General features: G+C 37.6%; 2 protein-coding genes across 5 annotated transcripts; one reads left to right on the forward strand and one right to left on the reverse strand.

Annotated features, from left to right (window-relative positions):
* Positions 1-1,347: 1,347 nt before the first annotated feature.
* Positions 1,348-5,446, reverse strand: zgc:152658 (uncharacterized protein LOC767632 homolog). The gene is made up of 4 exons (XM_056457173.1): positions 5,370-5,446; positions 3,141-3,259; positions 2,998-3,040; positions 1,348-2,861 (listed from the first exon to the last, which is right to left on the reverse strand). Exons 1-4 carry the CDS (start codon positions 5,386-5,388, stop codon positions 2,023-2,025), a joined length of 1,020 nt encoding a protein of 339 aa, XP_056313148.1. The 5' UTR covers positions 5,389-5,446; the 3' UTR covers positions 1,348-2,022.
* Positions 5,447-7,364: 1,918 nt separating this feature from the next.
* On the forward strand, positions 7,365-24,792 carry zfp91 (ZFP91 zinc finger protein, atypical E3 ubiquitin ligase). Of its 4 annotated transcripts, none has more exons than XM_056457248.1 (13): positions 7,365-8,099; positions 8,374-8,408; positions 11,051-11,152; positions 11,276-11,312; positions 12,335-12,442; positions 14,492-14,584; positions 16,394-16,471; positions 16,553-16,726; positions 17,724-17,774; positions 19,975-20,053; positions 20,132-20,246; positions 20,336-20,435; positions 21,643-24,792. In XM_056457248.1, the coding sequence occupies exons 1-13, from the start codon at positions 7,705-7,707 to the stop codon at positions 22,646-22,648; spliced, it is 2,373 nt and encodes a 790-aa protein (XP_056313223.1). In that variant the 5' UTR covers positions 7,365-7,704; the 3' UTR covers positions 22,649-24,792. The 4 variants fall into 4 exon arrangements, with proteins under 4 accessions (XP_056313223.1, XP_056313232.1, XP_056313240.1 ...); XM_056457257.1 differs by having other exon boundaries at positions 17,727-17,774; XM_056457265.1 differs by lacking the exon at positions 14,492-14,584.
* Positions 24,793-25,820: the final 1,028 nt, after the last annotated feature.

A 25,820-nucleotide genomic window follows, 5' to 3' on the forward strand; every position in this document is an offset into this window, starting at 1 on the left:
TTTCGTTTTCTCAGAACATGCTGGTCTGGGTTACATCATAGTAGGCCATCTACAGGAGATGCCATTTGTTATTCGCTTTCTGTTTGAGCTTTTCGCCTTAAGCTTGTTTGTGACATTATGAGGTGCGTTTTGTTTTATTGAGAAAAAAAGTAACAGTAAAATAAATTATGGTTATGATAGCCTATTAATTATGTTTTTTATTATTATTTTGCCTGTTTAAAAAACACTAGGCTCGTTTAAAACATGCAAGCTCTTTCATTTTTTCAATGCCTACTATACCACACGTTTCTAGTCTTGTCAAATTCAGTTAAGAATTACACCATTATCATAAAAGATAGGCTACCATATTTTCCATTTGAGATCAAATTCATTCATTCATTTTCTATTCAGCTTAGTCCCTTTATTAATCCAGGGTCACAACAGCGGAATTAACTGCCAATTTATCCAGTATGTTTAACACAGCGGATGCCCTTCCAGCTGCAACCAATCACTGGGAAGCATTCACTCATTCATGGCCAATTTAGCCTACCCAATTCGCCTATACAAGTGTGGGGGAAACAGGAGCACCTGGAGGAATCCCACGTGAACATGGAGAGAACAGGCAAACTCCACACAAAAACATCAAATGACCCACCCGAGGCTCGAACCAGCGACCTTCTTGCTATAAGGCGATCGTGCTACCCACTGCGCAACCTTGACACCCATTTGAGATGAAATGCCCAATAGTTTTCCTACTTTAATTTAGACTAGTCAGTTATTTAACATTCCACAGTAAAACAGTTGTTGTAAGTATTTTCATTCATTCATTTCATTTTCGGCTTAGTCCATTTAATAATGTGGCATCACCACAGCGGAATGACCTGCCAATTTATCCAGCATATGTTTAACACAGCGGATGCCCTTCCAGCTGCAACCCATCACTTGGAAATACCCATATACACTCATTCACACACACATATACTACAGATTGTTGTAAGTATATTTCTACGTAAGTCTTACCTTGATCTCTGTGGATTTCCTGCAATCTTGAAATCTGCAGCCTGTAAATTGTAATCTTCGCCTACTGTAATCTGATTGGTCATTTCATTGTGAGATTGAGGAGCACTTTAAAATATGCCAGCCTAAAATATGACTTTTAAACATATGTCCTAACAACAAAGCAGTTATAAACTTTGTAATTATTGGGGAACTTGTTTGGATGTTGGTTATGGTTTGACTGTAAAGATACAACATTTTCTGTGGTAAAAGAACACCATATAAATTTGTCGAAGTGTAAATGTAACTCTGGGGCAGACTTAAAAATTATAGACCTGTAAATCATACTTTCAAAATAAATTCTGAAAGTCATTCTTTGATTTGTTAATTTATTAAATCGCCCAGTTTACCACTGATTCGAGAACTATGGTGGCTGAAAAAGCTCAAACATGCTGCAAGTGAGACAAACAGATGCAAATAGAAAAAAGACTAACAAACTAAGAAAACATCTTCGTTTGACAACAAGCACACACACAAATTCTCACAACACATCCAAACACGTCTTCAAAATGTGTTTGTAACCAAGAAAAATTATGAACCTGGTTGCTTGCTGTTTAGAGTCAGCAATGTTGATTTCTACCACAGAGAACTACAGTTTTTTGCATCACTGTTAGCTTAACTATATTTCTATTGTTTTATTTATAATACATTTTACTGTTCAGGCTATACGTACCGACATTGCTAAACACCCTTATCAGCCCATTTTAAGTCTATGCCAAAGGATCCCACGGTGTATTTCTATCATACACAAATAAAAAATCTTAAATACAGTGCATATAGAACACCACTGCTGCACTGATTTATTAGAGCTTATATAGCTTTAGGTTTGGACCTTCATTTCCCCACCATATTATTAAACTTTCATATTTCAAGTTCACCAGGATGAACAGTAAGCTTGTACTTAATTTGTCAACCTTTATAAAATAGATGATTTTAAAAATCGTCCTCTTTTTTTCATAGCCACATTTAGGTCAGCATTTGTGCTGCTCAAAAAAAGAATTTGCTTAATGCGTTAATCAAAGTGGTGACCACATGGAGTATTGCTGGGAAGTCAATTTCTGCTTTGTATCTTGCCACCTGCTCATATTTACTGTTTAGCGTTTGCAGTGCTTTTTCATAGGCCTCATCTTCAAGTTGTTCCCTCAGAGCTGCGATCTCCTTCAGTCTCTGTTCCTCCATCTCCTTCAGGATACGCCGTTTCTCTTTCTCAATCGCTTTCTCTACCTTTTCCAGCATCTCACTGGTGTAGTGTTGACCACCATTTCCAGTCACCATTTTATCAATCTGCTCAAGCAGCTGAATGACCTGCTCTGTTTTTTTCTCTTTATTGTTGAACACGTGGTAGCGTCCTTTGCAGGTTCTGATGAAGCTGAGCAGTTTTGGACTGTCCCGCACAAATGAGTGAATGTTTTTCCCCTCTAATCGATCTCCATGAGTGAACAGAGCCATGGTGTATATGGAGGATTCCTCACCAAAGGCTGCTTGGATGATTCTCACAGCTTCTTCTTCTTCATCAGTAAATCTGCCAAGCTGAATCACAACTAAAAACACATGTGGACCTGGAGCTGAGAGAGGAATGCAGAGTTTAATTCTGTTGACCACTTCATCCACAGGTAAGCTGGTGTCAAACAGACCCGGAGAGTCAATGACGGACACTTTTCTGCCGTTAATTACTGTGTGAAACTTTTCACAATGTGCAGTCACAGAGGAAGATGAAATCTCTGACTTAAAAACTTTTTGTCCAATGATGGTGTTGCCTGTTGCGCTCTTTCCCACACCTGTTTTTCCAACCAAAAGTATCCGGAGCGGATCGCCAGGATTTTGCACTGTAGATAAGCAAGTATGATAACATTTTTACGGATATATTTAAATGTACAAACACTTGATGACACTGACATACACTCATATAGCTTACGTTTTGGTATGTTTTAATATGTTAATGCATGAAAATGATAGAAATACCTGTCTCGTCAAAGTCTTGTATTTGTTGATCGCTATGGTTGATCTATAAGTGATTTATATAACAAATTTTATGACATTTATCCACGTTTTAAAAATAATCAGCTCAGAGCGGTATAAAGGTCGAAATATAAACATCAGCATACCTGAATCCCAAATGCAAGAACTGCGACAACAACACAAAACACAAGTAGATCTTTTGAGAAAGAAAAGATCCAAGACTTTGAGGGTGTTGGTGATGGTCCAGGAGAAACGTCCTCCAAATCTATAAAGAAAGTCATGTCAGAACTGTTTCTCTTGTTATACATTCAAAATATGATTCATAAGATGATGATAATAGATGAATATTACGTCATTATTCATTTATTTTCGTTTTTTTCAGTGACAGATGAAGAGTGGATCAGATTTTAAATATAAAACTAAAACAACACTTTCAAAACTCCATTAGATGGAATTAACAGAAAAGTTATTAGGGAAATAATTTGGTTGTTCTCTTTCATGCAACCTTTGAGAACCTGATCAAGCTAAATCTAAGTTCTAAAGAGACAATTCACCCAACAATGAAAATTCCCGCACCACTTACGCACACTCAAGTGGTTTATAAATCTTTAAGTTTCTCCTGTTTAACACAAAGGAAGATATTATGAAGCTGAAATTCTTTAACCAGGGTGCAAATTATTCACTGACGATTGGGTGATTATGTCGTTTCACGTTTTTTGATTATGTTCAGAAAAATGACTCAATAAACCAAATGTATATGTTTAATTCAATAACATCTAATTTATTAATCAATCTTGTAATTATGTTTAGTGTTTTGAGAGATATTGAGTAGTTCTCAATTGCATTTGTGATATTAAACAAACCTATTAATGGATGACCATGAAATACTGCACATTTTTTTTATTTTACTGTTTAACTTCCATGTGCGAGCAAGTGTATAATGAAATACTAACTATGCATGTAGTTTTACGAACACCTACATTACAAATGCCTATTTTACAAGAAACATGTTTTGTGAACTCTTACTCGGTCTGTTGGTGCTCTAGATTTGCTGATATCAAACCGATGAATTAATATTTTTGGCGCAAACACCCATTACAATTATATGAACCATTATAGGGGTGGTCAAATGTATATTTAAGTTTTCTATATATTTTAATTATTAATATTATTTAAGATACAGATCAGAGCAAACTATTTCAGAACACCCCTATACATCTTGTTTTGATGTCCTTCAGCGGGGATCAGGTGTTAATTAGGGGGGTTTGAACCCCCAACCCACATGTAATTCGCACCCTGCCTTTAACCATTGACATCTGTAGTAGGAAAAACAAATACTATTGTCAAGTCAATAGTTACAGGTTTTTAGCTTTCTTCAAAACATCTTATTCTGTGACCAACAGGAAACTCAGACAGGTTTGGAACATATGAAGAGAGTAAATTATGACAGAATATTAATTTATGGGCGAACTACACCCTTAAGCCTGATGCTAAAAACACTTTGCATATATTTTTGTTTTGCTAGTGTTCCTAATTTATCAATTAGGCCTACTTCATACAACTGCTTTAAATCAAACTTTATCTACCTCAGTGTTTCCTCTAGGATTTTTTCCAGCTGTGGCGGCAGGCCTTTTTTACACAGATCTACCAACTACCTGTGGCGTTATTTCAATGATAAATGTCGTGAGCGCAGTATTAGAAGTCGAGATCGCATTTATGTAATAGCCTACAGCATGCGGTTCTCTGCTTGCGCGCTGATATCCTCTGCTCGTGCACAAAACTTCTGGCACGCCCCCTCAAATATAAGCCTTAAATATCTTCTTGTGCGATCTCAAAAATGCTGCTGAAGTGCAATTTAGTGCGTTTATGTCTCCAGCATTTATTTCAGCCTCGTCTAATAGACCTACAGAGCGATATTAATGCGTCCTGAAGTAAAGTGAAACGGCTATACGTCGTGTTTGCTGGCCTCACGCTTGATATGCACCTGTCAGTGTGTCAGTCAGTCAGCATTAAAGGGTTAAACAAATGACGCACAGCACAACTGCGGTTACAGAAAAGTTCGCTCTGTTTTAATTCACTTACCTTTTAATACGTTTTGGTGCGATTATTACCCGCTATTGAAAAACTAAAATGTTTTCAATGAGAAGCTGTAATGTAGCCGTGGAGGGATGAATTTTGGCGTGGAAGAATGAATGTAGTGGAAAACATGTACCTGACCTACCAAAATACGTCTCTATCGATTAAGTATCACTCAAAACATTGGATATACATTCATTAAGCGCTTTAATAAGCACAATGTATTATTTTCAGTGCACATATTAATATAATAAAACCAATTCTGTCAAACTGATGCAAAAAAATAAGATACAACTCACTTTTAAATGAAGAGCACATCGTGTAAATAGTACAGACCCAATCTGGCTTTCAGTTTTCTTTCTTGTCAAAAGAAGTTTCGTTTACGCTATAAAAAAGGTGCTGCTCTTTCGCCAAGGAAGGATTATTTGATGCAGACTTCCATCTACAGGAGATACGAGGAACTGCATGACTGAATCATTACGGCAAATGGAGATACAGAGGCTTGTCATCCTGTCTATGGTCCTGGCTGCTCCCCTTCTCTGGGTGTCATCATGGGCGGGGCTGACGACCCAAATCACAACTTTAAAAAAGGGGTGGAGTTTGTCACATTAACCTGTGTCTCTCGAAAGGCATCTCTTTTGGGGATAAAATGGTCTGAAATTTTCCCAGGAAATTATTTTTTGTTATTTTAATGCACAAAAATGGCATATCTCAGCAAACACATAACGTTCCCACAACGTTCTTATTTGGTTCCCAAAAGATAACCAAACGGGAACCACATGGGAACGTTAGGGGAAGGTTGTGTTTACTGCACTGTAAAAAATAGATGATCAATTAGTCCTGACATATGTTTTTAAGTCATTGTAACTTATTAAAGTTAATCAAGTTCTAATTTAATTTTATATACGAGCTGTTTTTAGTCAGATTAACATAATGTAAGTTCAATGGACTCATAAAGTTAATTTGATTTGACTTAAAAATTTAAGGCAACCAGGATTTTTTTTACAGTGTGGGATTACATTCATCAAACTTGTAGGCTAAGATGACTGCGTTGTCCTTTTCTCATATGAAGAATTTATGCATCAGTTTTCTTTTTCAGTTCCCCCCAAATAATATGTCTTTGTTTTTGGAGCAAGGCCTGATTTTGTTATAACTGTAGTCAAATCTGGCCCTGAAGGTTCTTTAGATTCTTTATTTTTTACAACACAAACCTATTTGTTGACCAAACTCTTCTCACTTCTATGTCAAACAAAGATATTTGCTAGTTAAAAATAGTTCTCGGGTCTCTTTACCTGCTTGCTCATAGGTTTTTGGAATAAGATATTTGGTGACATAGATTGGAAACAGTTTTGGCTTCTTCTGAAAAAATATTTTTAATATTTTTAATAAAGCTGTCGAAGTCTCAATCAAAATCTATCATAATCCCTACCAATAAATACCAAACTAGCTAAATTTAATAAGAATATTGTTCATTTTACACTAAATAAACAATAAATGTTCATTTTGTACTCATTATGAGGAAACACTAGATCATTTATTTTGGGAGTGTACTTACTGTAAAGTTTTTCCCCCAAAACTGTATACTTTGGTTACTCTCTGAACTTAGATTCTTCTCATTGTAAATTTATTATTAATTTATTGCTTTTTCTGGCTAAATTTTGCATCCATAAATGTATATATTTTAAGAAACACCCTTACTTATTAGTTTCAGAAAGGATTTTGATTTGTGATCTCAGTTTCATTCATTCATTTTCTTTTCGGTTTAGTCCCTTTATTAATCTGGGGTCGCCACAGCGGAATGAACCACCAATTTATCCAGCATATGTTTTACGCAGTGGATGTCCTTCCAGCTGGCAAAATGATGAGGCAGAAATGATGGAACTCAGCCTGAAGCTAAAAATGCAAGTAAATACTGACATTTGATCAATTTATTAAGGTCATCAATGTTATATGGGTGCCATCTGGGAACAACTCGATGTTTTGTAATGGATTTTCACAATTTCAGTTTGAACATCTGGTCTTATGCAATAAAACATATAACCTACATAAACACAAACCTAAAAAGATGTATGATGAGCGGAGAAAAAAGAAGGTCTAAAAACCGACCAGCACCATTTATTTTTGGCTGCGAGGATCTCCAACTACGCCATGTTCTTCTTCATTGTAAAGCACATCTGGAACAGCGCTGGTCAGCTGTACTCCACAGACGAGCGTTTGTGGATCAGCGAATCTGGCACACGTACAGCCGTATCGCTGCGTGTCGCTGCAGAGCTCATCTTCGGCTTTATCTCGACTTAAAGGAGACGCAACAAAGAGCGACAGCGGAGGGCCCTGCTAACAGCGTGGCTTACTATAGCTTTAAGAACTTAAAATAGGCTCTGGGTCTTTAAAATGAATTTTGCACAGTTATTATAGGGAGAATAGACTAAGTTTTTGATTTATGCTACTTGCATTTTTGCACCAAATTTGCAAAGGGAGTACGAGCGTCCACTAAATATGTTTGCCAATCGTATCGGGGCGGTTAGCCAGCCAACATTTTTCATAATTAATGCCTCCTCTTTATTTCAATCTACGATTCAATTTGTTGAGAATTTCTGAGGCTTTCGGAAATAAGAGGAAATAACTTCGGTAGTGATGGAGCCGCAGCTCTCGAGCAACAAAGAGGAGACGGAGAGCGAGACGGCCATGGAGAAATCCGCGGGGCAGAGTACCGCATCCAGTCCGTGCAGGGCATCCAGAGGACGCGGAGACGGGAGCTTCAACACCGAAGTGACCTGCCCACCCGAAACCAACGGAGCCGCGACAAGCGCCACGGGATCAGGAAGGGTTTTACGGGACAGGTCAACGCGGACGATCCCCGTGTGGAGGCAGACTGACATCAGCGAGGACCTGGCTGAAGTGTCACGGGACGCGTCAGGGAACCGCCGGAGGAAAGCAAAGTGCCCGCGGCGCAGGAAGAGCCCAGCAGCCGCCGCAGCCTCATCGGATGCCGGCAGAGACAGCGGCGGAGACTGCGACCTGCTGGATGAGTACGTTCCGCTTCTGTGTATTTTAGTGCTAAATAACAAGGCCTCGCTTGTGCAGATCCTACTAATGATGCTTAGCAGTTTTGTGTGTGTGTTCCTGTCACACATTCAGTCGTAATGCTGTCAGACTGCAGTGTTTACATTAGCACCAGTGACAGCAGCTCTTTCTGAGCGACTAGTTAGTTGGGCTGAAGAAAACTCAAACGCCCCATCTTTGACACTGCAAGGAGAATGTTTCAAAGTAAATAAAACAGCCTGTTTCTTCATCTTATGACAGGTTTGAAGAAAACAAGGATGCGCTGGTTAATCGAGGTACTTTAAATGACATTCATTTTGTTAATGAGCATTTAAAGGAGGCTGCTAATGGCCTGTTATTATTATACAAACTTTGTTACTTAAGTAATGCCAAAGTGACTAGTGTCTCTTTCAATGTCACTAGGATTTAGTTAACATTATTAATTTACACTAACAATGAACTATACACTGGCAGTATTCTAATCTTAACCCTTTTTATTTTTAACTGACCCAGCAAAAAAGAAAATAAATTTTTTTTGGATTGCTCCTAAACTGAACCTAACTACTAATGTCGCTAGTTAACACACTCAATGCAGTTTTTGTTCAATACATTCAACATAATTTCTAAATGATAAACCTCTACCAAAGGTTGATATGTCGGTTTATGATAAAGTACCGTAATTAATTCATGAGACCAATTTAAAATTAATCGAAATAAAACATTTTTGAATACTTAATTATCTTTATTTTTCGACGTATGCCATAAAATATTTCAGATTGTCATTTAACATGTTTTCTTTTATTTATTTATTTATTTATTTTTTTTTTTTTTTTTTTACAATAAAACCAAAATCAAGTGTAGTAGTGCAACAGGATTATGTTTGTTTGATTTTATTTTATTTTTTTAATTATTATTAACCAACAATGCTGTGTGTGTGTAAACTATTATTTAAAACAGTAAAAATATGGTCAACCATTTGGTTGAGCAGGCAGTTAAAGGGTTAATGTTCATTTATTCATTCACTCATGTTACTCTTATTTCTTTAGTATCTAGTGGCTATCCAATATTTTAGCTTTTACTTATGTCTATTATTAGTAAATGTAATAGTAATGGTATTTACTAGTAATTTCCCATGTCTCACGGTGATTTACTTTATACATGTAATGTGTAAATGGAGAATTACAAATAATTCTAGTAGGCCTGTCACGATATCCATTTTTGGTGGTATGATATATAGCAATAATATTTATTATGATGATAAACGATATTAGTATAATTTTACGACCATTTTGACACTAAATAGCATCATAATGTAAGCACTGCTCCAAAGAACACATAATATTTAATTCGTAAGAAGATTTCATTTAATTATAGCCATTTTAACAATTGAATTACTAGGCCTTGGAATCAGAATGTGTAAATGCATACCCTAAACAATTAAATAATAATATTACATGTTAACATAAATGTACAAGGTAAAAATAACTAGAAAAAAGTAATGGATCTATTTTCAGTGTTCAGACAACCACATGAAAATATACTATAGTAATTTATAGTACATACTATAGTGTTTTTTTTAACCATACTGACTAATGGTGTAACAGATCACAAATCTCGCGGTTCAGCCAAAAACAGTACTGCAAGACACTTTTGGTTTTAACAAATAGAACGTAGAACCTGTAATTTTATTAAAAATAAAATGAAGAAATAATCAGCTGAATAAAAATAACTAGTCAAACATTCAGTACTGTGAAAAATTCACTGTTACTACTGTTGCTGATGACGCTGTATAATAATACATGCTATATTCTAATAAATGTAGAAATCTAACATTATAATTTGTACAACCCATATTCATTTTAGTCTCATTTTCAATAAATGATTCAGTTATTTACTCATAAATCTTCATGTTTCATTAATAGATGTGTCATTTTTGAAGAACTATTCAGTGGCATATTTTGATGGCTGGTTGTTGCCACCTACTGGTTGAATAATGTAATTGCTGCCTACAACTTTTACTTTTGAGCGTCGTTAAATGCATATGATGATGATTGTAAAAAGCCTAAATGCTTTCATACATGTGATTTGAATGACATGACAGGCTATCTCTCTGCAATCGTTATAAATTTAGGATTAATCTACCAGTAAAAAAAATTATTAATCCACTGGTCATGTGTTCCAAACCGTGGGTTGTGATCCGTACGAATCACGAATCAACCGTGATCTGTTACACCCCTAATATTGACACTGACACCTCCAATAGAGATAGAGAAGCTGCGCAATCAGCTAAAATGTGGCTATATGTTGCATCACCAAAAATGATTGAGGACATGTACACGTGTTGTGTGATAAGTCGATATATTGATTATTGTTACAGGCCTAAGTTCTAGTTAGATTAAACCCATTACTACTAGTTATAACAAATCTGATAAATGGGTAACAATTGGGATTTAAAGTAGTAAGCAGAGAATTGTAATCTGAATGTCTGGTGGTAACCAAAGATGTGTTACGTTTGTTAAAATTAGTTCATTAGTGCATTAACAACTTATAATGTAGTAATGACAGTTTTTATAACATTTTAGTCCTATTTTGATTGCAACATTTCCCAAAATTAAAATTGCATCTAGTAAAATGATTGAATTGGCCTGAACAAATAGGAAACAACAGTAACAATGAGTGTGTTTTATTAACGTAATGTTGTTAACAAAGAATTATATTGCAACATTTAAAATCAATGAGTAAAAATTACAATATAAAACCTGAATGTGTTATTTAGACAGAAAAAAAAGCAACAAAACTACATGCTAGTGTTTAATGAGCATATTCTAGTGACACTTGAATCGATACTACTTACTATTAAAATATTAGTGATTAAAAAAGTACAAGTATCAGAAGAAACAGATCTGATTGTGCTTGATGTGACTGTGTTCTCTTCCAGCGGCCCGCGGCAGACGGGTGCAGGTGCGCTCAGGGGCCCGCACCTGCCGGGGCTCGCCTAGGACTGTGTTTAAAATTGAGCCAGAAATGGACGTTGACTATGGTACGCTGCCGAGCTTTTAAATGTAGTTGACTTAACAGGTCCACTACAAATGCTTGACTTATAATTGATTACAAAACATATTTATATTAAATAAATGACTGTAATGGTACATTTTGCTTGCAGTGGAAGCCAATAAAGCAGTTGAAAAGACAGGAACAAGGTGATTGCACATTTATCATGGACACTTTCTCATGAAAGACCCCATGAAATCAGAGTTTTGTGGCGTTTAGATGCAACATACTCAATACTTCACTAGCAAAACCCAGAAGCACGTCATGATTTACAGCTTTGATGTAAATAAGCATCAATAAACTGGTTATTATAGAGTAAAAAGAAATAAGGTCAATATATCCCCAATTTTATTACAGGATAGAAACGGTGTTCATTAAGCCATTTCTTGGGGTCTTTAAGGACAGTGTTTCTCGACCACGTTCCTGGAGGTCGACCAACACTGCATGTTTTAGATGTCGCCTTTGTCACACACATTATAGGTATTTCAGTCTCTGCTAATGAGCTGATGATCTGAATCAGGTGTGTTTGGTTCAGGAGACATGAGGTGCGTCCCAAATTGCATATTTGCGCACTATTCTACGCCATTTTGTAGTATAAATAGTGTAAATAGTGCGTTCACACTGAAAACTGTAAAAAGAGTAAGTGCGCTTTAAATACAGGAATGTTGGACACTTCACGCACTCAACAGCCGCAGCTTTGCTTGTGTAGTGGAAGGGGCGGAGCTATCTGGCGCACATGTTGGATTACTTCATTTACTTTGGATTATGAAAGTAAAATTATCCTACAAGAGTGATTATAGCACCGCCCGGTGGTGAATGTGGTTACACACTCATGGCAGGCATTATTTGGTAGTTTGGTCATTTATTTCACTAATTTGGGTACTGTCAAACGTCATCTGGGAAATATTTTTTCCGCTTAGTGAAGAAACATTAGTGTTTAATTTGGGATTACACCACATTCATATACTATGCTGTAGAGTGTGTAAGTGCATAAGAACATAGTGCATAGTGTGTCATTTGGGACGCAGCTATGGAAAATGTGCAGAGATGGTTGTCCTCCAGGAACGTGGTTGAGAAACACTGTTTAAGAACACTGATGGGTGCTTGTTTTTTTGTTTTGTTTTTTGGTATTGGTATAATAAGCCATGTGTTTGTTACTGCAATCTTTTAGTGTGGAGAAGAAGGAAGAGGAAAGCATGGATGATGATGTTGTGGAAGAGGAAGAATGTGCGTTTGTGGATGATCCGAAAGATGAAAACTACCGACCCCAGTCAAATAGGTAATTTTGCAATTTTACAAAAAAAAACTGGAAATGGATCACTAATATGGCTTTGGATGCTTTAATATGATGGTGTCATAATCTCTTACAAAGGGTTTTTGTTTTATGATAACAGATGTGGTATGTTGTATGCGTGTGGTTACAGTAATCTCTCAATCATTACATGAAGCTTGCGAATTATGCTGGGCTTATATTTTTATTTGTATGAGTTTTAAAATTGTGATTTTTCTAGGCCAGGAATTTTTTTGGGACATTGTGAAAAGGTTATATATGGGTAGAAACAGTTTTATAAAAACTAAATTAGTCTTTATTATGGTCATGCGTAGCTTGAAAATAATAGCAGGCTAAAACTGATATTTATAGAAGCTCTTTGTAAAATGAATGTTTAAAAAATCCAAGTCCTTATTCGGGAAAGTCCTTATTGAAGAGCTCCTATTATGCCCCTTTTTACAAGCAAAAACATGTTAAAAAAATTAATTAAAAAAGACGACTTATGCGTCTCCAGAATGTGTCTGTAAAGTTTCATCTAAAAATGCCCATTAGGTAATTTAAAGGTGCAGTAGGTGATTGTCTCCAAAAAATTTTTTGTTGTGCTGGTTGAAAGTCTCTTCACATTCCAATATTAATGATTAAAGTAAATGATCTTAATGTATTTATATGTATTTTTATATTCTGGCATAAGAACATAAGGCATAAGACTAAAAAATGTTCATCCAGTTAAAGTTTGTCAGCCGATAATTCTCATAATTCTGATAAGTAGCCCAAACTGTCTGTCAACAAATGTAGATTTGTACATCTTTGTGCGTGCACGTGTGCCACGTTCACGTGCATACGAGGGAGTTACAATGGTAAAACAAATGCTGAATCAACTTTTGAAAATCCTGAATCAATATTAAAGTTACTTTTGCACACTGGAGGAAGTATCACACCATGGCTGAAGTCTGTTAGACGGGTAATGTTATGCATTAAAACTGTTTTAGTCGCGCAAAGCTTATATAGATCTTGCTATTTTACGAATAGGTTATATGCACGGAGGTGGTGTTCAGCCACTGAAATCTCCCGGCGAATGATTGATGTGACTATTTTCAATTTCATAAGAGACCTTTGACAGCATCGATAATGTCTATATATATATATATATATATATATATATATATATATATATATATATATATATATATATATATATATATATATATATCCGTCTTTATATATATTTATCATTACCTGTCTAACAGACTTCAGCCATACTTCCTCCAGTGTGCAATATATATATATATATATATATATATATATATATATATATATATATATATATATATATATATATATATATATATATATATATATATAGAGCGATATATAGATATGTGTATATATATTTAATTTATTTAATTCAAAAACAACAACATCAGGAAGTAGCGTTATTCCGCCTAGCCTACTTTGGTTGAGGTGAAGTTGGTTTTCACATCACATTGGTTCATTTTTGAACAATGACAGCCTGTGACGTGCTCCCTATATTGTTCACTATGCTACTTTGAATATTCGGTCTGAAATAGTATGTAAGTATGGCTTGGTAATAAGTGTAATTCCTGCACGCCGCCGGCCATCTACTAAGCATACAGTAGTCGCTTCAAGAGAAAGCACATGAGAGAGACCAACGTGAGACCAGCAATCCTTGCACGCATGAAATATTGCACATTATGACAAGTTTTGCTTGCCACATAACTGAAAACGTGCTAGATATAACGCAGTTTTTGTTTGGAATCGTAGTATTATAAAGCACTATAAAGTTTTCTAACTGGTGAATGACATGATCTAGTGTCATCTTTCAGATGCGCGTTCGTGCTTTCAGGAGGCGTGGCTTTGGACAGTGTTTTCAAAAAATACTAACAGTTAGCATTTTGGCAGATCACCTACTGCACCTTTAATATACCCCGCATAAATGTCAATTATTGGGTCGGAGGGAATTTTAGCTGTTTTGCGCCTGTGCCTTTAAATGAAAATGAGCTGGATCTTCCCGCCCACTGTTCGGGCATGTCGCTTCAGGATACCCAGCGTCAGATGTCAGGATAAACACAGCACAATGACGGACAGCAGCTCAGACAGGGATGAAGCAGAGAGCCACTCACAAATACCACAGTAAGACCGAACCAGGAAGTTTCCCAATGGTTTTTTGATGTAGCTCTTGTGGAGTTTTCTCAGCCTTTCTGCAACGATGAATGAGCCACACACAAATGTCATTACCAAGTTCGCTGTGCACACACACACCTACACACACGATTAACATGTGTTTTTATTTTGCACAACTACTTCCGTCAAAATGTTGCCATACAAGTAAATATATGTTGCTGTATGGAAACCTGTTATTGCTACTATATATGGCTATTAGGGCTGCACAATATATCGATTAGCATCGATATCGCAATGTGATAATTCGCAGTAGTCACATCGCGAGTGTATGCAATGTTGAGTCTGGAGTAAAATTTATAATTTTGCAAGTGTTTTTTGAGCATTCAGGCATAATTATACTAATAATTAATATAAAAATAAATAACGATTAATTTTAAGCAATTGTTTATAAAAACGAAGACTATGCAGTATTATTTTACATTTGAATATTCAAGTACTGTATACCTTAATATATTTCGACTGTTAGCATAATTAGCATAAGTTTATCTACGCTTATCAGAATTTATGCACTCCCCTACAGAATCCTCCCAATTAATCTACAATTATAGATTCTTTACAAACATGTCCTTAACTCGTCTAGTGAAATTGTATTCGTATCACAATATATATCGCAATATAAAAAAATAAAAAAATCGTAATGTGTTGTTTTCCAGTATCGTGCAGCCCTAATGGCTACTATCCTGTTGTGTGGTTGAAGCATCCTCGTTTATAGTCGTACTAACATTATGCAGCTGTTGTGATTTGTGCAGTTATAAATTACATTGATTTTTACAGTCTTTATTAAAAACATGCATCATTATGAATATGTTTTATAATGTTTTACTATTTTTGGTGCCACTTTTTCTTGAGGTGCAGCTGGATCACAGCTAGTTTGGACAGACCTTTTAATCCAAGTTACTTTGCAAATCTTGTTTTGTGGATCTGATAATAAACATGAATATTGAGACAGAGGGCTGTGGGGTATGGCAAAAATGCAATCTCGATAATTATTGTCCAAATTGAACGATAACGATATATATTTCTATACAAGTTTTAATGTTTCCAGATTTAAAAGAGTATCGCAACAATGACTTAAAGCCACAAAAATTAGAGGGTCTATTAAATGACATGACGTACTTTCGGCCGCTAAATTTTCAGTGGCTAAAAATTCGATACATCTCTAATATCAACACACTTAGATTCCCATTGTTGCATATTTCTGCTGTGTGATTGGCTCTATATAGCGTAAAAAATGTCCAGAGGTGTCATCATTGTTATTGACATTCGATATTATTATTGCGATTCTATATTATATTGTTTATCGGCCCTGCCCTACTGAGACATGATAATATATGTCTGTCAATCAATATCAGTGGGCGGGGATAACCACACTGCAAAGTCATGGTGCAGTTGGACTCAAAATCACTGGGTTTTGCATCATAGTTTGAATTTAGGAAATACAAAGACTAATATGGCTGCGCACACATCATTTCTACACACATTTCTATAACATACTGAAGATATTTTGTGTGTTATTGTGCTGGTACCTTAGCTGCTTTACATTTTAAGGATAAATGACTTTAAAACCGCCTGTTGGTGGTGTAGTTCTATAATTATATGAAAGATTTAACAAAAACACACACTCGATAATGTCACCTCACACATTGTTTAAACAACAATCACAACATTATCATACACCACAAGTATCGCACATCTCCTAGTCATGCATTAGATGCTGTTGATTATGGCCTGATGCTAATGTTTTTATCTCTTTACCAGTGAGGGAGAGGAAACCATCAGCAGCGATGAAGACGTCCCATTTAGAGATGACTTGAATGACCAGAGCTACGATCCTAAGTATGAGAAGCGCACGTGTGTTCTGTTTGTCGAAGATGTCTTCTCTTACTCATTGAACATTTCTGTTGTGTTCCTGCGCAGGGATTTTTCTAAGTCTAAGAGGAGACCTCACACTAGACTGAAGGAGAAGAAAGACAAGCCTACAGCGCAAGAGACGCCAACAGAGCAAGAGACCGAGATCAAAACTGAGGGAGGGGAAACCACAGAGCAGCAGACTGGGGCTGAAGTGGAGGAAGGTGCTGAGCCACCCAGAAAGTGAGTCACTTGTTGTGCTTTATATGTTTGTAATGGAAATATAAAAGGACATTTAAAAGACATGAGTGAAACACATTGGCTGTGTCCGAAATCGCATACTTCTATATTATATAGTACACTAAAAACAGTATGCGAGCAGAGTAGTATGTCCCAATTCATAGAAATCAGAAAACAGTATGTGAGAAGTTCCCGGATGACCTACTACATCTGGCGAGATTCTAACGGGCACATCCAATCCAATGAATGGGAGTGAAGCGACGCAACTGACGTAAGAAGGTCAGGTGACAAATGGTGGATACTACGCCCATTCATACTGTATAGAAGCTGCGTCCTAAATGGCACACTATGTACTTATGCACTTACACACTCAACAGCATAGTATACGAGTGTAGTGTCGTTCCAAATGGAACACTAATGTTTTTTTACCAAGCGGAAATTCAAACCGTTTCCCTGATGACGTTTGACGGTTGTCATATTAGTGAAAAAAATGACCAAACTACCACATAATACCTGCCATGAGTATAACCGCATTCACCATCAGGAGGCGCTATTATCACTCTCGTAGGAGAATTTTGCTTTCACAATCCAAAATAAATAACATTTAACATAACATGTGCGCCAGATAGCTCCACCCCTTCCGCTACGTAAGCAAAGCTGCGACTGTTAAATGCGTGAAGCGTCCAACATAACACACTTCATTTTACCAGTTGAATAAGTGCATCATGCGGGTAATTAAAGTGCTCTTATTATATTTAGAGTTTTCAGTGTGAACGCACTACTTACACTATTTAAACGACAAAATGACATAGAAAAGTGCATAAATATGTGATTTGGTACGATTAGTATGTTTAAATTCAAATGCAGTACCTACTGAGTAGTGGGCGATTTCGGACGCAGCCAGTGTTTGCTCATGAGATTTACAGTTCATGTTAGTTAGACACCCCTGTGAATGAGAAACCAATTTTAACCACAGGACCTTTTTTGGTTTTTGTCTTAGAAGAGGGCGCAGAAGGAAAGATGATAAAAGTCCTCGTCTTCCTAAGAGAAGGTAACGAAGTTTTGTTTGATGAATACTAATGAAGTTCTGAAACATGACGTCACAGAATTAAATCATAATAATTCTTGGGAAAGACAATTTTAAAGGTGCCAGAGAGTGCTTTGATTCAGTATAAGTTGTTATTTGGTTTCTAAATGGTTAGGTACGTGGCTTAGGTAAGTTCAAAAAACTATTTCATATGCTCATTTTTTAACACAGAAATCACCCCTATAACGAAAAACTCGATTTTGACCATATTTGGAAGGGTCATGAATATTAATGAGCTCTGCGGCTTGTGTCATTAGCTATGTTTCCATCCACCTATTTTTATGCGCATTTTGCATATGCGCATAAAAAACGGTTGATGGAAACGCCATGATGCGCATAAGTTTTGAAAATGCAAATAAAATACTTATGCGCATAACTAAGAAGGATAAACTTTTTATTCGATAAGATGTGCATAAACTACGATGGAAACACTTTTACCGCACAAATTTCGGTATGCGCATTAAAAAAGGTCATGTGCGTAAATGGACAAACCAGCAGGCTGAGCACACTGTAAACCATCTGAACTGTTGTTTTGGTAATTTTAAAACACCTTACCGTTTAAGTATTAGTGTTATGAAATTATTAACGACCTCCAGAATCAAGAGCGTCTGTGCTCCGTGTCTGACACCTTCAAACACCACCGCGCGTTCACTGCGTGTCAGGATTGTCTTCTGAGGTGCAAGTCATTTATTAGATGAAGAAACGATTGACGCAGCTTCTCCTACCACAGTAAATTCAGTTTTTACTGTTGATATTTGGCGCCAGTTAATCAGAGAGTGACGATTTTGTTCGCTTTGACTCATTAGATGGAAACACTGCTTTATTCGCACGTCTGTAATGCGATAATCCAGTTTTGCGCATAAAGTTAATTAGCATTTTTGGATGGAAACAAAGCTATTGTCTGCTCATTCATTTTTTCTCTCTTTCACTCACACGCACAAATAATCAAACTTCATTTGTCAAACACTATTTTAACAAAGTGAGTAGATGCCTTGTGAACAATCCTTTTCATCTGAAGTGGTAGACAAGTTTATTTTAGATAAGAGCGAGGGAGCTATCATTATGCCACCAGTTTTGTCCTAAGTTGTGCAGTGGATGAAATACGGGTTAAATTATAATTATTGCATTTGTGTTGTAGTTGTATTTTTAAGCTTTAACATATATGAAAACACAGACATCAATAAATATCAACCTCTACATAAACAGACGAGCTTTCTAAAGTTTATTGGCGTCATTTCACTCGAAACATCACTGTAAGAGCTGAGTGATATGACACAATGCATAAATCTGCATTAAACAATTATACTCAGCAGTTTAAATGTGCTCAATCTGTAACTATAAAAATGTCAGCAGCAAGTTTTACAATATACAGGATTTTTCTCCATCTTATGCAAGTGAACGGGTGTCATTTTAAGACATTTTTGACTGTAGGACAGTTTTGATTCTGTAGTAAAACGAGTTATTTTCAAAAATGTAATGCAGAAGTATACACTTATTAACTATAAATCCTTTCCTTGGTCCAGCTTCACAATGCACTCAGTTTAGTTCACAACCTCTCATGTGATGAATGCCTGTTATTGTCACGTGTAACTTCTATTTTGACTGCTGTCTGAGAGGACCTTTATTTGTTGTCCGGGGTTGTGTGAATTGCTTTGAAGCTGTCTTAATATGGATTTATGTTGAGCCCAGTTCACACGGATTTTTGGAGAAAATTCCTGAAATGTTTACCACAAAAGCCTTAACTCCTTTTTTTGAGCAGAAGAGAAAAAATAAATATGCCCCATTGTCTGCCTGACAGTTTGAAAATCATCTGAAATGTTAATTGTTGGATTAATCTCATTACAGTAAAAACATTGGGTCTCATTTACCAAGCATGCATACGTACAGCTGGCTAATGAGAGCTCTGCAATCTGTGTCCATTTAAAAGGTGTTAATTGTGCTTGAATTGGTTTTGTGAATGGCACACTTGGCATCACTCGAATACCTGGTGAGAACGCGGTTGTAGAGCGCACCATATGTTTGGCGAAAGTACCAAAACGCAGGGAAGGGTCATGATAAGGCCTTTTGTAGTGATCATTTGGGCATGTTTTATGCAAATGATTGACTTAGGACACATTTTGACTACTCCAAACTATTTTTGTAAAAAAAAAAAAATTCTGCACAGGAAAAAACCACCAGTGCAGTATGTCCGTTGTGAAATGGAAGGATGTGGTACAGTACTGGCTCATCCACGCTACTTACAGGTAAACTTAAACTAGTGTTTCCTTCACTGAAACTTGAAGTTAGACCAGATTCAATCACGTTATCATTATCTCCTGTAGCATCACATTAAATACCAACACCTGATGAAGAAGAAGTACGTCTGCCCTCACCCCACCTGCGGAAGACTCTTCCGGCTGCAGAAACAACTGCTCCGCCATGCCAAGCACCACACAGGTGACATAAAAACGCTTACTGTGACGCTTAAAAAACGGTGAAGTATCTTCAGTCGGGTGGCTTTGTGTAAAGTAAAATTTGTATTGCAGATCAGAGAGACTATATCTGCGAGTTCTGTGCTCGCGCCTTCAAGAGTTCTCACAACCTGGCTGTGCATCGCATGATACACACCGGAGAGAAGCCGCTACAGTAAGTCAAATCTCTGCAGAGTAACCTGTTTATATTAATGTTGTGGTGTTGTACATCGATACATAGTGCACTATATGGCCGAATGCTATTAAGATTAAGTTTTCAGAATGAACTTCTCGGCATATGACTGATTTATTAAATGTATCATCATCCATAAATAATCATTTGTTCTTTTCAATCATTACAATGAAAATTAACATATATGAACTTTCCACAGCACATGAATTTTACCCCTTTTCCACTAAGGCAGTTTGAGTGTTAATTCAGAGATAGTTCCTAGTTACTAATTGGTTCTTTTGGCTTTTCCACATTCAAAGCACTCTAACCCAGGATAAGTGGTTCTTAAGTAATACCAAAACATTGCTGGACTAGAAGAAAGAACTGCTTGTATCAGGGGCTGAGGGCCAGGCTCGGACCAACAACACAAACAAACAATTTTGCTGTCAATTCTCAAGCACTGCAGTTCTTAATCCTAGTTCTCGCAACCCCCTGCTTTGCACATTTTGCATGTCTCTTGTTTAACACATCTGATTTAATAACCAGCTTGTTAGAAGAGAGCTCCATGGAGGAGCTGTGTTCCAATTGACATGTTCCCTACATGGTGTTCACTGCTCTCTACCCCCACACAGGAACACCTTGAACTTGAAGTTTATTTAAAAACAATGTTTGTAGTGATCACTTGCTATTCAAATTCCATCACAGTTTTTCTGAGACAAGTTAAGCCCTAGGTTTACCCGCTCTGCAGATTTAACACAATCAGTTGTCCAAAGTTGGTTCATAGGCTGCTGTGTCAGTCACTCAGAGCAGGTAGTCAGGTACTGTTTGTGTTAGGTTGACCACCTGCTGAATCACGTATGTGCAGTATTATCAGTTCACCAATACTAGTGGATGCTGCTCTCTCATCGGCTGTAGGTAATCGCCGATGTTATTTTCAATCAGAATACATTTCACATGGCATGATTTTGGATCGCCGACAGGTCCAGATATTTAGCATGCCAAATATCTCACGGGTGTCCACGACTCATCTGTGATTCTCTTCGGTCACGTCTTTTGATTACTCACGTGAACGAGCACTGATTTGTTTGTGATTTCAGGCATTTATTGGTAATTTCTCAACCTGTCGGTGAGTCAAAATCAGGGCTAAAATCGTGCAGTCTGAACTCAGCAGTCTTTTCTGTAGTATATCTCAGTATTTTCTCCTTCCTAGGTGTGAAATCTGTGGATTCACTTGCCGTCAGAAGGCCTCCCTCAACTGGCACATGAAGAAGCATGATGCAGATGCCACCTACCAGTTCTCCTGCAGCATCTGCGGCAAGAAATTTGAGAAGAAGGACAGTGTGGTGGCTCACAAAGCCAAGAGCCACCCTGAGGTGCTCATTGCAGAGGCCTTGGCCGCCAATGCCGGAGCCCTCATCACTACTCCTGCAGGGGTCACCACCCTTCTGGAGACCAACACCGGCTCTGTGCAGACCGAGCAGGGAGTCTCTGAGACGCGGGGAAGCTCTGCGGTGCCAGCAGGGCAAGTGGCTCCAGTGACACACGTGGGTCCAGTGATGGTTGTGGGCCAAGATCACCCACTGCACTCCATGCAAGTTCCAGTGACCCTGGCCTTGTCATCAACAGAAGAGAACAACACTCCCCTTCAGCAGACCCCCTCTCACTCTCTGCAGATGCCACTACAGTTTGTTTCTTCACCTGTTTCACAGCAGCAGCAACAACAAATTCAACAGCACCCCCTCCACCCCTCTGCCACCAGCATCTCCCAGCAAGCCGCTCTGGTCCAGCAGCTGCCCATTCAGTCCTACAGCCAACAATCTCCCATAGTCCACATGGCCTTCAGGGCTCTTCCTCAACAGCAGCTCCCAATGGTTTCTGTTGCACAGCAGATGCCCCTTCAAACCACCCAGTCACATCAAAACCAAACCCTGCCTCGACCCTCAAGCCACCACCAAGCTCCTAATACGTCCCTCCTCTCCCAAACCCTGCCCAAGGCGCCATCCGACTGCAGGAGCGGTTTGGGATTTCGAAGCGATCCGGGCTCATCTACGTCTAATCAGTCTTCCACCACGCCCTCGGAGACCAGACAGGTGATCTGGGAGGCAGACGGGACTAATGAGAATGGGGCTGGGGATTGGGTGGCAGGCGGAGAGGGGGAAGAGCAAAGCATGACGGACAGTTCTGGCAACCAGATACAGCGTGTCCTGTTGCAGTGAAGGAAGTTGAAGACATGGAGGAAAGCAAGATGACTGTTACTTGTCGCCCTCCTATACACCTTGAAGTTAAATATATAGAGTCATAAATATATTGTATGTAATCGCATTAACTTTTTGGTAGCTTTGTAGAAACGTCTGTACCAGGGAGATTGTGTTTGAGCTGTTGTCATTGTTCATTTTGTATATAAACAGTTATAGATCCCTCCAACGACAACCATCTGTTTTGTGTGTTGTTCTGTGGCAGTGGAAGCCTTAAAGGAATAGTTTACTAAAGAAATGAAAATGTTATTTAATCGGCCTCCATTCATTCAAGGTATAGGCGGCCTTTTTTCGTTAAAATTAAAGAAGCTGAAACTTTGGTCCCTGGTGATTCATAAAATGAAGTTCTTGCACAGATTCATCATTTAGCTTCAGAATCATTTAGCTTCATTCATTCATTTTCTTTCAGCTTAGTCCCTTTATTAATCTGGGGTCGCCACAGCGGAATGTACCGCATACTTATCCAGGGTATGTTTTACACAACGAATGCCCTTCCAGCTGCAACCCAGTACTGGGAAACACCCATTCACACTTATACACTACGGCCAATTCAGTTTTTTCAATTCACCTATAGCGCATGTCTTTGGACTGTGGGGATAACCAGAGTACATGGAGGAAACCCACACGAACATGGGAAGAACATGCAAACTCCGCACAGAAATGCCAACTGACCCGGCTGGGACTCGAATCAGCGACCTTCTTGCTGTGAGGCAACAGTGCTAGCTACTGAGCCACCGTGTCACCCATTTAGCTTCATAAGACCTTAATGCAGTGATTCTCAACCACGTTCCTGGAGGACCACATCTGCACATTTTTCGTGTCTGTTTAATCAAACACACCCGATTCAGATCATCAGCTCATTACCAGACTGAAAGACCTGTAATGGGGTGACAAAGGAGACATACAAAACATGCAGTGTTTGTGGTCCTCCAGGAACGTGGCTGAGAAAAACTGCTTTAATATATTGTCAGGAGCAATGGGTTTTGATTTAGTTTAAGGGCGGCTCACACCGTGCGTTTTTTAAAGATTTATTTTTTTAGAATCCTGAATGATTGTCTCATGTCAGACAGCACGAACATGGCTCCCATGTCACACTGTAAGATCTCAGCTGTCATAAAGTCAGACTGAACGACAATGTGCCAAACACGGGAAAAAAATGCCCCCCGAGTTTGACGTCATCCACCTGTGACACTTTCACTATCCTGCATTCTGAAATACCTCACAGCAAACATAAACAATCTGTAGATGGCGTCATCAAATTTAAAGCTCCTTTTGGTTCATGGATTGACGCTCATCCCAGCTGTTGTCGCACTGCAGGAAAGTATCTGAAACCTTCTGACACTGCCAGAACTTTATCGGAGGAAAAAATCTGATTGCAACGGACATTAACGGCTGTCAGTGAACACGTCAAACCAACGATCACCAATTTTTTTTTCGATTTCCCAAAAGATGACAAAATCGTGGCTGAAAAGTGTGAGCAGGGCTTTAGTCTGTTTTTCTTTTTATGACTCTCAAATTGCTGGTAGCTGTTGACTTGTGTTATAACCAAGGACCAAATTTCTGCTAAAATCTTTAAAAAAGCAAATAAAAAGACATTTATATCTTGGAAGCCATGAGGCCGAGTAAATAAATGGCTAATCTTTCATTTTTTGTGTGAACTATCACTTTAATGTTAGCCTGAGTGCGTGAAGCAAATTTGCGCCATCGTGTGGCGTGAATTGGCACTGTAGAAACTAGAAATGCACACGTTATAAATGATCATATTTAAATTAATCTTATTTTGCCTAAATAAATGAATAACTAATTACAAAGCACTTGTTTGAAATGTTACAATGTAATTTAGGCATCACACAGAAAAAAACTTCACAATGGCAATGGCATCACACTGAAATTACCTTTTTTTTTTAAAGATTCAATGATGGCAAAGGAAATGCGAATGTAAGAGTAGTGCAAACCAAATGTATAACACTGATTGACAAAGCATCTTTCTAATGTTTGATAAGATTGTTTTGAATGTTTGGAAGAAGTCTCTTCTGCTCTCCAAGACTGCATTAATTTGATTGATAATTCAGAAGAAAAACAGTAAAACTGAAATGTTGGTACAATTTAAATGTCTTACTAAAATTTTTGCTATTAACCTTCCTGTAGTGGGTCTAGATAGGATATGCGGCCGGCCGGAAGTGCGATATGCACATTAATATAGCAGCATTTTTTATGACACTGTAATCATTTAATAATTAATATTTTTACAGTACTGTGATGGTTGGGTTTAGGGTTGGGGTGGGGGTGGGCGTTAACATTAGTAATACTCGGGACAACAACTGTTTTTACGTTACTGTGATGGTTGGGTTTAGACGTTAATAAAATACAATAAATGGGAAATTTAATAAATAATAGACATAATTCTCATTAACTTCCGGCCGCAAACATATCCGATCTAGCAACAACCCCTGTAGTGTTCACCTCCCACCCCTTACCTTAGTGTTCCCAGTTTCTTTTAACTGCTCTTAAATTTGTCAAAAAGCATTCTTTAGCTGTGAACAAGGTCTCAAACTAGTGTTTAACGTAAATTTTTAGAATAAGACATAACATAGCTGAAGTTAAAGAATATAGGAACTGAAAATGTATTACAAAATGAACATGTCTAGAAGGTAATCACGTGGGAGGATTGCCACATAAGCACAGGAAAGAGATGTGTACCCTCAAAAGACATTGCTTAGTCTGAAATATGTGTGTGAGTGAGTTGGGGTCGTGTGTTTGGGGATGTTTTCTGTTTGATGGTTAAATTTAGTCAAGATACCCAATCATTTCCTACGGTGGTCTTTTTTGACCAGGAATTACAGGTGTAACATTGATGATTAAAACACTCAATTATTAATGAAAGAGGTGATCATCACTTTTACATGTTAAGTGCATAGTGTGGAGGACATCATAAGGGTTTGAGGCAATCAGATGTAAAACACAATATTTATAAGAGTTTTAACTTGTAAATCGGTCAGATTTGACCCAAACACGACTGGAAGGTTAACAAACCATTAATTATGACTTTTAGCTTAAGCACAAGTTAACAGCCACCATCTTAATAATGGTACTCAGCCACTAGTTAAAAGTGAGAATTGGTCCTTAAACTAAA

Source organism: Danio aesculapii, chromosome 1 (genome assembly GCF_903798145.1).
Source record: "Danio aesculapii chromosome 1, fDanAes4.1, whole genome shotgun sequence".
Lineage (NCBI taxonomy): Eukaryota > Metazoa > Chordata > Actinopteri > Cypriniformes > Danionidae > Danio > Danio aesculapii.

What these genes read in the sequence shown, in the direction of transcription:
- zfp91 (XM_056457248.1), top strand. Translation starts at nt 7,705, where the DNA reads ATGGAGCCGCAGCTCTCGAGCAACAAAGAGGAGACGGAGAGCGAGACG. An exon ending in GGATGCGCTGGTTAATCGAG is followed by an intron (nt 8,409 to 11,050) that starts GTACTTTAAATG and finishes GTTCTCTTCCAG; the next exon opens with CGGCCCGCGGCAGACGGGTG. An exon ending in CCTCGTCTTCCTAAGAGAAG is followed by an intron (nt 17,775 to 19,974) that starts GTAACGAAGTTT and finishes AATTCTGCACAG; the next exon opens with GAAAAAACCACCAGTGCAGT.
- zgc:152658 (XM_056457173.1), bottom strand. An exon ending in TTCTTGCATTTGGGATTCAG is followed by an intron (nt 3,041 to 3,140) that starts GTATGCTGATGT and finishes AATCACTTATAG; the next exon opens with ATCAACCATAGCGATCAACA. An exon ending in ACAAGACTTTGACGAGACAG is followed by an intron (nt 2,862 to 2,997) that starts GTATTTCTATCA and finishes GCTTATCTACAG; the next exon opens with TGCAAAATCCTGGCGATCCG.